The sequence below is a fragment of the Miscanthus floridulus genome, chromosome 6, assembly GCF_019320115.1.
Source record: "Miscanthus floridulus cultivar M001 chromosome 6, ASM1932011v1, whole genome shotgun sequence".
Classification (NCBI taxonomy): Eukaryota; Viridiplantae; Streptophyta; class Magnoliopsida; order Poales; family Poaceae; genus Miscanthus; species Miscanthus floridulus.
Genome location: NC_089585.1, coordinates 67,209,237 through 67,223,290, shown reverse-complemented (window position 1 = coordinate 67,223,290; position 14,054 = coordinate 67,209,237). Strand labels below are relative to the sequence as shown.

At 52.6% G+C, this 14,054-nt stretch overlaps 1 protein-coding gene and 2 pseudogenes across 2 annotated transcripts in view; all 3 read left to right on the top strand.

Moving 5' to 3' along the window:
• Positions 1-428: 428 nt before the first annotated feature.
• LOC136460646 (uncharacterized) lies at positions 429-1,600 on the top strand (annotated as a pseudogene).
• Positions 1,601-2,402: 802 nt separating this feature from the next.
• LOC136456084 (callose synthase 7-like) overlaps positions 2,403-14,054 on the top strand; it is a 55,759-nt gene continuing 44,107 nt past the window's right edge. The window contains exons 1-9 of one of the 2 annotated variants that reach the window (XM_066455845.1): positions 2,403-3,112; positions 3,337-3,437; positions 4,012-4,124; positions 4,213-4,291; positions 4,393-4,503; positions 4,594-4,752; positions 5,063-5,167; positions 5,257-5,348; positions 5,435-5,558. In XM_066455845.1, the coding sequence (XP_066311942.1) occupies positions 2,869-3,112; positions 3,337-3,437; positions 4,012-4,124; positions 4,213-4,291; positions 4,393-4,503; positions 4,594-4,752; positions 5,063-5,167; positions 5,257-5,348; positions 5,435-5,558 (1,128 nt within the window). In that variant the 5' untranslated portion in view covers positions 2,403-2,868. The remainder of the gene's footprint in view (positions 3,113-3,336; positions 3,438-4,011; positions 4,125-4,212; positions 4,292-4,392; positions 4,504-4,593; positions 4,753-5,062; positions 5,168-5,256; positions 5,349-5,434; positions 5,559-14,054) is intronic. The other variant, XM_066455844.1, reaches the window with a different exon arrangement.
• Positions 9,353-10,824, top strand: LOC136457279 (uncharacterized; annotated as a pseudogene).

Below are 14,054 nucleotides of genomic sequence, written 5' to 3'. Positions count from 1 at the left end.
ATTAATTCAATTTTATATATGTACTTTTAGCTTCCTAGAATAAACTGATGTTTTAATTTTATTCTAAGTCAAACTATTTTAGATTTGATTGATAAACTTATAAACAAGGGACATCAATATTTATCATTCATGTCACAAATATGTATAATATGAAATATATTTGACAATAATTTTTAATAATACTTATTCAGTATCATAAATATTTGGATTTGTTTTATATTCACATAGAACATCTGTTATTTTGGACGGATAGAGTAAATATGGTAGACAAGATATAGCGTGAAGAAAAGCAATTAAGTTAACGGGATTTTTGCAGATATGGATCTACATGGTGCTAATAAGTTTATGGAAACTTAACAAGCTAGCACCCAAAAATGTCCCTTTTGTCCCTTCCCTTTTCTTCTGCCTCAAAAGCCAGAAATTAATATTTGGGTATTAACCTCTGGTCTTTGAAGCTGGAACCGACGGGCACGAGCAGCCACATCCCGCCTATCCTCGACTGCGCTCTGGCCCCGCGAGTGCGGCGCGCTCTAACAACCTCAGCGCGTTCCGCGACAACATCCTGGCGCTCCTCGGCGCGCTTTCGGCGGCCGCCGTGCCCGCGCCCACGGGCTTCGTCGCAACCGCGCAGTCCGGCAGGGCCGTCAGTGACGACCGCGCCTTCCCGCGAGCGTTCTGCTCCAGCTTCGGTGTCTCTGTCCCCGGCGACTGCCTGGAATGCCTGTCCGCCGCTGCCTAGGACGTCGCCGATGGATGCCTCAGACGCCGCGGGGCGGTCTGGCATGCCGGCCGCTTCCTCTCGTACGCGGACACCAACGCGTCCAAGGCCTGCGAAGACGCATGGCGTGGCTGGTTCTACGACAACACGCTGACAGCGGCGCTGGGTACGTGCGTGGCCAACCACACCGCGCGCGGAGTGCTCCCGGTGCCTAAACGAGTCGGCACAAGTGGTCCCAACGCTAAAGAAAGGGAGGCAAGTGGTCCAGCGCTAAGGAAGGGAGGGAGCTGTCGTTGCTCCACGGCGACGCGGTGGTGGTCATCTACAAGATAATAAATAGCGTATAGCGGGTTGATAGCGGATTGGCGTCGAGGTAGCGAATAGCGGATAGCGGATGATAAGTTCCAATAGCGTCACTTGATAATCTCACATAATTTTAAATACATATATCGTAAATAATGAGTATAAATAAATATTTAATTGCACTCAAAGAACTGATGTCTCACATATTTAAATTAATAAAACAAACGTGGTGTTCCACGCATTAAATCATCACATTAAAAGTTTGCAAAGAAACATATTCTTTGCTTTCACGCTACTGCGGCCTATTACATGCAATTGCGGCTCGTAATATCGCTTGCTATTTAGAATTACGACCATAAAGTTTTAGGTTGTAAAGTTCAGAGTGTTACCTCGTAGGGGTAGCGGCAACGAGACGTTACCGCTACTGCAGTCGCTGCCGCCGCTATTTATTACTTTGTCGTCGGCTACTCCTGTCAGTGCGGTGATGATGGAGTTTTTTTTGTCTCTGCACTCTGCAGCTGTGGACGTTTTGACATGCAGCTTGTTCGTTTGACTGTGACTTGTCGTAAACGATCGTAAATTTTCAGCCGGAACATTATTTTTCTCTCACATAAACCAGCTAGCAGTACTTCTTCACGAACCAACAATGATACGAACCAGCCAACCGAACAGGCTGATGATTGTGGTACTCCTCATTGAAATAAGCGGTATACTGTTTTGCATCCACATAGCCCGCCAGTTTAATCCAGCTGCATGAGGTGGCCGCTGCAAATCATGCAGAGCTTCAAGAACGATAAGTAAAACGGCCGGACCAATGTACAAGAAAGGGCAAGAGTAAAAAAGATATTTTATCGTCCTTCTTTCTCTTCAAAATCTAAAACTTAATATTTTATTAGACGGAGTGACCATCAATAAATTTGTCAAGAACTAAAGTATCCTCCGATAAATCGCTTAATTTTAGATATTTAGCATCAAACCGTGGTCACTTTTAGTCTCCAGGAGCCAATTTTGCCTTGCTTAGACGGTCTCTGGTAACCGTTATTCAAAACACAAGGCCCATTTCACATTTAGGTAGCACTACAGATAAAAAGGTTTAATATTTATTTTTAGTCTTCTTCAACAATAAGACCAAAACAAAAACTCTTTCTATAAATAAGTCTTCAAAAGAGATGATACTCAGATTTAGATTATACATTTTCTATCATTCGAAATAGGTTTTTATATAAATACTCAAATGGATCCACAGTGGATCTCGAGACGAGGAAAAGCAAAAACCTCACAAAACGCAGACGTGTCCACTACCCGGGCCCACTGGTCAGTTGTCACCAGTCCACCTCGTCCCCTCCGACTCCGTCGGCCCGTTGCCGGATGCCAATGCTACTCTGCCCTCCGACCGCGGGGCCCTCGGAATCCGAGACTCCCGTGGCGGTGCCGGCGTCGCAAATTCCTTGCTTCAGTCGCCGGCCATCCGAATTCCAAAACCCTGCACCAGGCACAACCAATCCTCCCCTCCCCACCACCCCCACACCCAAAAAAAAAAAAAAAGCAACGTTGCCATCTCATCTCATCGCCCGAAAGCCAAAGCGGCGGCCAAAGCCACAAAGCGAAAAAGCGCGCTCCACACTCAGCACCAGCACCACCACTGCCGCCCGCCTCGAGCCCTCCTCCTCCTGCCTCCCCTCTCTTAAGACGAAGATGCCTTCCCCAGCTCCCCTCCCTTGCTCACCTCGCTTCCTCGCCACCACCACTTTCCCCGCCGCTGCCGCACTAGTCAGTCAGCACCAGCAACTTCATCACCCTGCGCTTGCGCGCGGCAACACCAACTCGCGCCGTCGGGATCGGCGGGAATGGCGAGTGCCGGCGGCGCCGGCCCGTCAGGGCCGCCGCGGTCCACCTCCCAAACGGGGCGGCAGCGGACGATGGCGCGGATGCCCACGCGCGCCTACACCATGCGCCCGGACGGATTCTCCGGCGAGGACGGCGTCGATGTCGTGGAGGAGGAGCTCGTGCCCTCGTCGCTCGCCCCCATTGTACCCATCCTCCGGGCCGCCAATGAGATCGAGGAGGAGAACCCGCGCGTCGCCTACCTATGTATGGGCGCGTTTGCATAGCTCTCCCTCTTTCTCTCTCGCACCTATTTTGAATTACTAGACACTACACAGTAGCTGTGATGCTTATGGGTTATTAATTAAGAGTATCGCACATGGGTGTTGTCATGACACTTACTTGAACAACGGGGAAAAATCATCAGTTCATCACTTCATCCAGTTATCTTATGTTGTTTTGACTTGTTGGTCGTCGCTTTCTGAACAAAGGTCGCTTTACTGCATTCGAGAAGGCTCATATTATGGACCCAAACTCAAGTGGACGTGGAGTTCGGCAATTCAAAACATACCTCTTGCATAGGCTTGAAAAGGTATGTTTATGCTCGATGCTCATCAGTCCATGCCTCATTGCAAAACTGAACCATCTAGTTATCTGCCGCGATAAACAGAATGTTGTCTTAGCTTTGGTACTATGGTAATTGGATGATGAAAGTCTAAAAAGAGGTTTCATTTCTCAGTTTTTTCTGCTCCTCTGGACCCTACTAAACACCAAAGATGCCATCTTCTGTTTGTATCTTCCTGTTCTATTTTAAAAAAAAAATGAATTCCTGCTTTCTAGCTTTACACTTCTTGAGTCATAAGTGTCTTGGTCAAAGCTTAGAGTGATTTTTGAAGAAATCAATTAGCCCTCTGAGTCAAGTGTTTCCTGCATGAAAAACCGGTGCCAGACCATACACCATTTGGCACCCTTTTCTTCTGTGTGTTACTCACAGTGGTAGCTTGTCTCAGTACTTCCTGACACATTATTTGTCTGTAGTGCCAATCAATGTGCATTGTCCATCACTAAAAAGTTAAATGCATCGCTATGTCAACTACTCTTTCTGCCATCCAGCCAAAAATAAATTACAGTTGGTTTGTTAACGTTTGCCCTTTTTTGTCTGGCAGGATGAACAAGAGACAAAGCGCAGGCTTGCTACAACTGATGCAAGGGAGATACAAAAGTTCTATGAGCAATACTGTAGAGAATATCTAGAGGAAGATCATGGAAAGAGGAAACCGTAAGAGTGGTCAATGTTTAGCTGTATTAGCAATCTTACAAATTATCATACTTCACTACATTAACTTACTTTTTGTTGAGTGACTTAGGGAGGAGATGGCTAGACACTATCAGATTGCATCCGTCCTATATGATGTTCTGAAAACTGTTACACCTGGCAAACATGAGGTTTTGTATCCAATTAATACATCACCGTACAACATGCTATTTCATCTTAATCACATTGTCTAAATCATGCAATAACATTATTTTGACCTTTTGCTTTTCAGTATGATAAGTACGCTAAAGGGGTTGAAAAGGAGAAAGCATCCTTCTCACAGTACAATATTCTACCCCTTAATATTTCGGTTCCAAGACAACAAATAATGGAAATTCCTGAGGTCATATACCTTAAGTTTCATTTACTTTGCTTTAATTGCTTTAAAAAGTACCACATGTAGTACGAATTTCACACGCTTTGCAAAATACAGATCAAAGCAGCAGTGGCGCTCCTTCGTCAGATGGGTGACCTTCCAATGCCAAGGATTGAATTAACACAAAGCTTTGATGGAAAAACAGTGCCTGATGAAATGGACAGACCTGTGGTCCAGGATTTGCTTGATTGGCTTTGGCAAACATTTGGATTTCAGGTGCCAACTAAATGAATACCAAAGAGATTTCATTTTCTAGACTGTGCTGTGTTGCCTTATCGAATTCAAATCTTGCATGTATGATTGGAAATTCAAGTCTTTCTATATCTTCTAAATATTAAGAAGGAAATGGAAATTACATATATCAACCTGCAACAGATATCGGGTTCGATCTCAGATTTTGTTCGTAGTTTCTTTGCAGGTGCATTTTTGAAAAAATGCATATGGATTTTACAGTGCTGTGCATTTGAGTAACAAGCATTTAGGGAAAAATAAATTCATAATGTCATGTTCTGTTTTATTGTTGTAGAAAGGCAATGTCGAGAATCAAAAGGAGCATTTGATTTTGCTCCTTGCAAACATTGACATGAGACAACAGGGTACTTCCCACCATAGTGAGAGACATGTTCACATGGTAAAAAGTCATTTCAAACTTCTTATTTTGGTTTAATTGAATCAATTCAACTTCTTAGGGGCTCTTTTGCATATACTTACCCTTTGCAGATACATAGTAGCACGGTGATATATTTGATGGATAAAATTTTCCATAATTACAACTCCTGGTGTCGATATTTGCATCTGGAGTCAAACATTAGGTAAGTATGCATCAGTTTGATGTGCATCTTTTTTTTTAAAAAAAAAAATCTGTACCTCAATTACTATGTGAACCTTTAAATCACAGAATTGCAAGCGATGCCTCCACACAACAGCCAGAGCTTCTGTACATAGGACTGTATTTACTGATATGGGGTGAAGCTTCCAATGTTCGCTTCATGCCTGAATGTCTTTGCTACATCTTCCACCATGTAAGTTGCAACATAATTATACTTTGCTTGTTCATTCATTTTGTGGAGTTTTGACCTTAGGTCATTAGCTGTTTCTTCTTTGATATATCTCATTGAAAATTTAGTTTGTCCAGTTCTTTTTTTGTGTGTGTCAAGCTCATACGTAAACCTTCTTTGATATACATAAATCTCAAATAATAGTGACATGCAGTGCTGGCGTATGAAGTTGCTTTATCAGCTTTTATGCTCTCTCTGTCTACGATCTTCATAATATTGGTTTTACAAACCCGTTTGTAAAACCAATATTATGAAGATCATAGACAGAATTGCAAGGTCTGCATATGATGACATGATGCTGTACTGTCCATATATGAATGTTATGCCGCCACTGGATAGTCCTGATAATACAGTTAACTTCTGAGTATGCTTATGGGTTTTCTCAGTATCTATGAAAGTTAAAGGGGAAAGCATTTTTGTTACTAAGGGTCAGAGTATTGACACAAAGCATAATGGTTTGTTCTTGTGTCCCCCCAAGGCAGATTGATATGGCCAGAGAATTGGGCACTTGATTGATGAACTGGAGTAGCTGATCCTAGCAATGGCAGCAGCAGAAGAGCTAGTTCGCCCTCCCTGGGAGGCTCTGAACATGACAACTCTTCTTCTGCTTGATCCTAATTCCCAGCTGCACTAGTGGTTATAATACCCACATGAGTGGCTGAGGTACTCCTATTATTCCTGCATGTTCTAGCTAGCGCTTGGACTCCTTGTCAAGGGCGCCAAACCCTTGGCTGGCCAGACCGCGGCTACGTAGCTCGTAGCCGTCGGCCGTCTTCTCCGGTGAGGTTATTCCCCTCTACCGCAGGCTTAACATGGAAGAGGAAGGTTAAGATAATTTCTTGACTGATTTATTTGTCTCCAGATTACAAGTATAAATAGCCAAGGGCTAACCGAATTTGGAAGGCACTCCCTAATATTAGGGATTAGCAACCGCTGATCTAACTTCCTAAACTTAGCCACTCAGGGCCGATCCCGCACGCTCAGCCGCGCGGCGGACATCGCGGGTGCGCCTGCGCCTAGTATAGGCCCGCCCGTACATGACATCTCTCTCCGCCTCGAAATCCAGCTCGTCCTCGAGCTGAAAGGAAGGGAACCGGGCGCGGAAGTCCTCCAGGTCCTCCCATGTAGCCGACTCCGGTGGCTCACCCTGCCATTCCACAAGCACCTGGCGCACGTCCCGGGCCAGCCTTGCTCGGATCACCTTGGCCGGGGCAGGTACCACAGCGCCGTGCAGGAGTGGTGGTAGCAGCGGTGGGGCGGCCGGCGGGGCGCCAACGAACTTCTTGAGGACGCCGACGTGGAACACATCGTGGAGGCGGGCACCGGAAGGCAGCTGGAGCCGCACAGCCACCTCATTGATGAGTTCTGTGACCTGGTATGGCCCTACGTACCGCGGCTTGAGCTTCCCCGTAGCTGAGCTTGGGAGGGACGCTGCTGCCCGCTACCGAAGGCGAAGAAGCGCCCAGTCACCGACCTGGAAGGAGACCGGCCTGTGGTGCTGGTCATAGACGCGTTTCTGGGCCGCCTGCGCCTGTTCCAGGCGATAGCGGACGTCGTCGAGGAAGGCAGAGCGCTCCTCCATCTCCTGAGCCACCGCAGCGACCCGAGTCTCGCCGGGCTCATAAGAACGGATGGTCGGTGGGTCCCGGCCATAAACCACCCGAAACGGCGTGTCGCGGAGAGATGACTGGTAGGCGGTGTTGTAGGTGTACTCGGCCCAGGGCAGCCAGCGGAGCCACTGTCGGGGGCGGTCGCCGGTGAAACAGCGCAGGTACATGACGATGACCCGATTGGCGGCCTCAGTCTGGCCGTCCGTCTGCGGGTGAAAGGCAGACGACATGTACAGCTTCGTCCCAGTGAGCCGCATAAGCTCCTGCCAGAACGCCGAAGTGAACACCGGATCGCGGTCCGAGACGATGGACTGCGGTACGCCATGGAGGCGAACGATGTCGGCGAAGAAAGCTTGGGCGACGGCCTCCGCGGTGTAGGGGTGCGCGAGCGGAACGAAGTGGCAATATTTGCTGAAACGGTCCACGACGGAGAGGATGACCGTCTTGCCCTGCACCTTGGGCAGCGCCTCAATGAAATCGATGCCGATGTCCGCCCACACCGCCGACGGTACCGGCAAAGGTTGAAGTAGACCGGCCGGTCGGAGGTGATCGGACTTGTACTGCTGGCAGGTGGCGCACGCCTTCACGAAGTCCTGCACCAAACGACGCATGTTGGGAAAATGAAAATCCCGCCGGAGCCGGTGGAGGGTGCGGTGCATGCCCTCATGGCCGTCGTTGTGGACCGCGGCCACGATCTCCTGAAGTAAGGGTGACGCCGGGGGGATGTACAGGCGGCCGTCGAAGGCGACCATGCCGTCCACCAGCGTCCAGGGAGCCGCGCAGGTGGCCGCCCGAACGTCCTCGTGGATGGCGACCAGGGCGGGGTCCGTGGCCTGAGCGTGGCGTAGGCGCTCGATGAAGTCGAAGCGGGGCGCCGAAATGGCCAGCACCTCGCCTTCGTCATTATCACGGCGAGAGAGGGCGTCGGCGACGACGTTGGTGGCGCCCGACCGGTACTCCACCGAGAAGTCGAAGCCCAGAAGTTTGCCGACCCAGTGGTGCTGAGGGATCGTGGCGAGGCGCTGGTCGAGGAGGTATTTGAGGCTGTAGTGGTCGGTCTTGACGATGAAGCGCCGCCCCCACAGGTACGGGCGCCAGTGCCGCACGGCCTGAACGAGACCGATAAGTTCGCGCTCGTAGGCGGCCAGTGAGCGGTGGCGAGGCGCCACAGGCCGGCTGAAGAAAGCCACCGGGTGGCCCTCCTGGACCAGGACCGCGCCGAAGCCGAACGTGGACGCGTCGCACTCGACGGTGAACAGCTTGGCGAAGTCGGGCATGGCGAGGACGGGGGCGGACGTGACGGCGGCCTTGAGTGCTGAGAATGCCGCGGCCGCCGCGTCGTCCCAGGTGAAGCCCTCCTTGAGAAGAGCCGTCAGCGGAGCCGCGACCGTCCCGTAATGGTGTACGAACTTGCGGTAGTACCCAGCGAGGCCGAGAAAACCGCGCACCGCCCTGGGTGAGCGGGGGACCGGCCACTCATGGACGGCCTGCACCTTGGCCGGGTCCATGGCCACGCCTGCCGCGGAGATGACATGGCCGAGGTAGGAGACGGAGGAGGCACCAAAGGAACACTTGGTGCGCTTGACGAACAGCTGATGACGGCGAAGCTCTTCCAGCACGGCCCGGAGATGTCGAAGATGATCAGCCCACGTGGTGCTGTAAATCAAAATATCGTCAAAAAATACCAAGACGAAGCGGCGCAGGAACGGCCTGAGGACGTCGTTCATTAGTGCTTGGAATGTCGCCGGGGCGTTGCACAGCCCGAACGCCATCACCAAGAACTCGTACAGGCCGTCGTGGGTGCGGAACGCCGTCTTGTGGACGTCCTCCGGGCGCATGCGCACCTGGTGATACCCGGACCGGAGGTCCAGCTTGGTGAAGAACTTGGCACCATGGAGCTCGTCGACCACCGGAATCGGAAAGGCGTCCTTGACGGTGAGCGCGTTGAGCGCCCGGTAGTCGACGCAGAAGCGCCACGAACCATCGGGCTTCTTGACGAGGAGGACGGGCGACGAGAACGGCGACTCGCTGCGGCGGACGATCCCCTGCTCGATCATAGCGGCACACTGCCGCTCCAACTCGTCTTTGTGCGCAGCGGGGTACCGGTAGGGGCGGACGGCCACCGGCTGGGCATCGGGCTTGAGCGTGATGCGGTGGTCGTGCGCGCGTTTGGGGGGTAGACCGACGGGGTCCGCGAAGAGCCCCCCAAACGAGAGCAGCAGCGCCTCGAGGAGGGAGTCCGGCGCTGTGGTGACGCCCAAGGTCGGCACTGAAGGGCTGCCGATGCCGGTCCAGGAGACAGGACGTCCCTGATGCTGGAAAGTCATGCGCCGGTTGCCGAGGTCCCAAACGATGGGGCCCAACGCGCCGAGCCACCGGGTACCGAGGACGACGTCGTACCCGGCCAGCGGCATGACGTAGAGGTCGGCCGGAAACGCCGCACCGTCGATGAGCAGGGGCGCGTCGCGGATGACGCCTGCACAGGTGACCCGCTCGCCATTGGCGACCAAGGCGGTGAGACGGGGTCGTTGGCGGAGGGGCAGTCTGGAGCGTCTCGCCGCCGCTTCGGAGATGAAGTTGTGCGTACTGCCGGAGTCCAGGAGGGCGACGAGGGACGCGGCACCCAGAACCACGGCGATCTGCATAGTGCCTGCCACGGGAACCCCTGCCACTGCCTGAAGGGAAAAGCAGGGCGCCTCGGCCTCAGGCGCAGTCTCGCCGGCGACGTCCGTGCCGTCGTCGATCTCCACCCCCTCCAAGAAGAAGATGCGCCTGCAAAAGTGATTGTGGCCACGGGAATATTTCTCGTTGCAATTAAAACAGAGGCCCAGACGACGCCGTTCCGCCATCTCCTCCGGTGTGAGGCGGCGCTGGTTGCCCTCGCCGCGGCCCTGCTGGGCGACCCCCGGGGGCGCAGGGAGTGCCAGCGGCTGCGGGGGCGGTGGCAAGGCGGCCCGGGGTGCGGGCGCTGGGAGGAGACCCCGCGCGGGCGCCCGAGGCGGGGGCGGCGCCGGCCGATCGGCCTCCATCAACTCCACCTGGCGCGCGAGGCTCATGGCAGCCCCGAGCGTGGCCGGATTGTGGATGCGGACGGCGTGGCTGAGGGGCGGCAGGAGGCCGCCAGTGAAGAGTTGGACCCGCTGCGCCTCTTCCAGGTGGCCGGCACGCGGCAGGAGGGCCTGGAACCGATTGGAGTATTCCTCCACGATTCCGGTCCGCCGGCATTCGGCCAACTCGAACAGGGGCGCCGCTCGGAGGGGAGGCCCAAACCGCAGATTGAGGAGGTCCTTGAAGTGCCCCCATGTCGGCGTGCCTTCGTCTTCCTGGAGCTGGACGTACCAGAGCTGCGCGACGTCCTCCAGATGGTAAGAGGCCATCCACACGCGTTCCTCGGCCATGGTGCGCTGCTGACGGAAGTACGATTCGCATTTGTTGATGAAGAGCATCGGATCGGACTTGCCGTCGTAGCGCGGGAAGTCCAATTTTTGGAACCTGGGGGGGCGATCAAGGTCGCGCGGATCTTCCGGGCGGCGGCCGATGCCGCTGTCTGACGATGAGGCGGATTTGTCCTTCAGAGCCGCCACGTCTACCTTCATGGCAGTCAGCTCGGCGGTTAGGGACTTCAGGGACTCCAGCACATCGGCGATGGTTGGCTCACTCATGGCTAGCGGCGGCGCGGCGGAACCAGCGGCCGATTGGGGCGATGGTGGGGGGCTGTCATGGTGGGCGGCTGCTGTGGAGGATTGAGCGGAGCGGGAAGGCGAGGATCGACGTGACCGTGATACCAGGTTGTTAAGGGCGCCAAACCCTTGGCTGGCCGGACCGCGGCTACGTAGCTCGTAGCCGTCGGCCGTCTTCTCCGATGAGGTTATTCCCCTCTACCGCAGGCTTAACAGGGAAGAGGAAGGTTAAGATAATTTCTTGACTGATTTATTTGTCTCCAGATTACAAGTATAAATAGCCAAGGGCTAACCGAATTTGGAAGGCACTCCCTAATATTAGGGATTAGCAACCGCTGATCTAACTTCCTAAACTTAGCCACTCAGGGCCGATCCCGCACGCTCAGCCGCGCGGCGGACATCGCGGGCGCGCCTGCGCCTGGTATAGGCCCGCCCGTACATGACACTCCTATTATTCCTGCATGTTCTAATCTTAGCTGGCTTGGACTAATCCTAGCCACTAGAGGCAGCTGAACCTTTCTTCTTCTTCCTATTATACTGCTGCCCAATGAAGGAGTCCACAACACTTACCCTCTTTTCGAAACAGCTCGTCCTCGAGCTGTAGGCCTACTCGGAACTGGGGCTGAGCAATACTGAAGGTGATGAAGCACCCTTGCTGTAAGAAGACAATCGTGGCGATGATGGAAGATGAGGTCTGAAATTGGGCCACTGGAGTCAATTCAGCCAGTGGGGGTGCTACAGCTGGTGTCGTTGGTGGTGCCATGGTGGTCGCAGGGGAAGGAGATGCCACTGCCATCAGGATGTGTTCGACAAAGGCAACCAATGCTGATGAGGCAGGCATGTCCACAACTAATGAACATGGCGACAATGTCGGATACGGTGGCACATCTAGCAGCCGCAAAGACAGCACTGATGTCGTGGGTGTCGCCAGCTGCAAAGACGGCGCTGATGTCGTGGGTGTCGCCACAATTGACAGAGTTGCTGTTGGCAAGGCTGCTGATGTAGAGGACAGTGGCGGTGTGGTGCCCAAGACTGGGGAGAACACCTTCGGTGGTGCAGACAATGAGGACAGAGAGTTCGCCAGAGATGGAGTGCAGCATGTCGGTGGTACGTGGAGACAGCCACAACCACGGAGACGCCATCGGTTGGGACGTGAGCCTGGGAGCCCCTGGATGCAGCGACGTTGCGGAGAACGCGTACATCCATGGTGGTGAGTGAAGGGGTCTGGAGGTCTGTGGATTCCGCCAACCTTGTCCGACGGCTTCAGTCTTGGCGGTGCGGATGTCATCACTACGGGTGGCGTTGCGAGGGCTCCAAGTGTTGCAGGCATTGCCGATGAGGCGGTGAGGACCAAGCAGGATGCCTGCATCTGCATTGGTTGTGTGGACATCAACGTTGCACATGCAATTGCCTGGTGCTTCTTCTTCACCATGGCTGGCACAAAGGTGACCGGAGGAGTAATCATAGGTGGGGATGGCGCTGATGGTGGAGGCGGTGGCGACGTTGTCAGTGCGGCGACAGCCATTGGTGGAGGTGGTGGGGAAGTGGTTGGTGTAGCCGCAATTGTCAGTGGAGGTGAAGCTGTTGGCGATGCTGCCGGGGGGGGGGGGGGGGGGGGGGGGGAGATGTGGCGGCTGCTGGCATAGCAGACTGAGCCGTCGCTGGTGGAGAAGGAGGCGATGATGCCGGTGTTCTGAACGGCTGCTGCACCTTGTCAACGAAGTCTGGCCACGTGGGAGCGCTGTGGTTCTGCTCCAGGCGGTAGTACCAGTCCTGGGCAGCACCTTCCATGTAGAAGGTGGCGAGCCACAACCGCTCGTCATCCGCCGTTCGATCGGCACGGAAGAACTGCTCCCTTGTGGAGCCAGGTCACTGGATCGGCACTGCCGTCGTAGCGCGGAAACCAGAGTTTGTGCTTGCCGTGCTCGCGTGGAGACGGAGGTGGAGGAGCGCCGTGGCCAGTGTCCTTGCCGCTGTGGGAGCCGTCGGAGGAGAAGTGGTCCGACTGTTCGCCCTTGATCGTCGTCATCTCGTTCTTGACGGAGGAGAGCTTGGCGAGGATAGCGTCCAGAGTGGACTTGAGATGGTCACCCATGGCAGGCGAGAGGATCGAGAGGGCTCTGATACCAGATGATATGGCCAGAGAATTGGGCACTTGATTGATGAACTGGAGGGGAGACTACAGTAGTTGATCCTAGCAATGGCAGCAGCAGAAGAGCTCTGAACATGACAACTCTTCTTCTGCTTGATCCTAATGCCCAGCTGCACAAGTGGTTATAATACCCACATGAGCGGCTGAGGTACTCTTATTATTCCTGCATGTTCTAGCTAGCGCTTGGACTCCTATTATTCCTGCATATTCTAATCTTAGCTAGCTCGGACTAATCCTAGCCACTAGAGGCAGCCGAACCTTTCTTCTTCTTCCTATTATACTGCTGCCCAATGAAGGAGTCCACAACACAGATACATGTCAACAAGGGACCAATCCAGACAATAATTTACCACCTGATGCAAAACGGTATTGATGTCTTTAGGCAGCATGTAAGCATCTAGAGAACATTAAGTCTATCAATATAACAAGACACTATGTGTGTGAATTGAATACTGTTAAACTTCAGGAGAGAGTTTTTGAGGCGTTGCAGCGTCCTGTTACGCCTGGATGCCTAGGCGCCTTCTAGGCAACGCCTAGGCAATATGGTGTAACTAAAACCCTCTGGCTTCCTGTGGCGCCTGGGGTACGCCTCAACGCCTAGGCGATGCCTAAAAAACCATGATTCAGTAGAGTTATAGAGTAATATACATACATAGTGATATGGGCTAGATACACAGCTTTAGCTAGAGAGAATATGGATCTAGAAGAACCGTAGCCCTGATGCCATGTTAAACTTTGAGAGAGACATCAACCTCTCAAACTGATGTATATATACATAGTGACTTGGGCCATGTTAGCTATTTACAACTAATAATATACTTAGCTTAACAATACAAATTAGCATAAACTTCAAGAAAATATGTAAGAGTGACGTATACAAAAGAAGTTGCAGGCATACTGTCTAGTGTAATCTAGTACCATGAAGTTAATGCAAGAGCATCTTTGTATGACCTTTTTAATTTTTTTCTTGAAACACTCATCTTTAAACCTTAAAAAATGGAATGGCAATAACATTCTT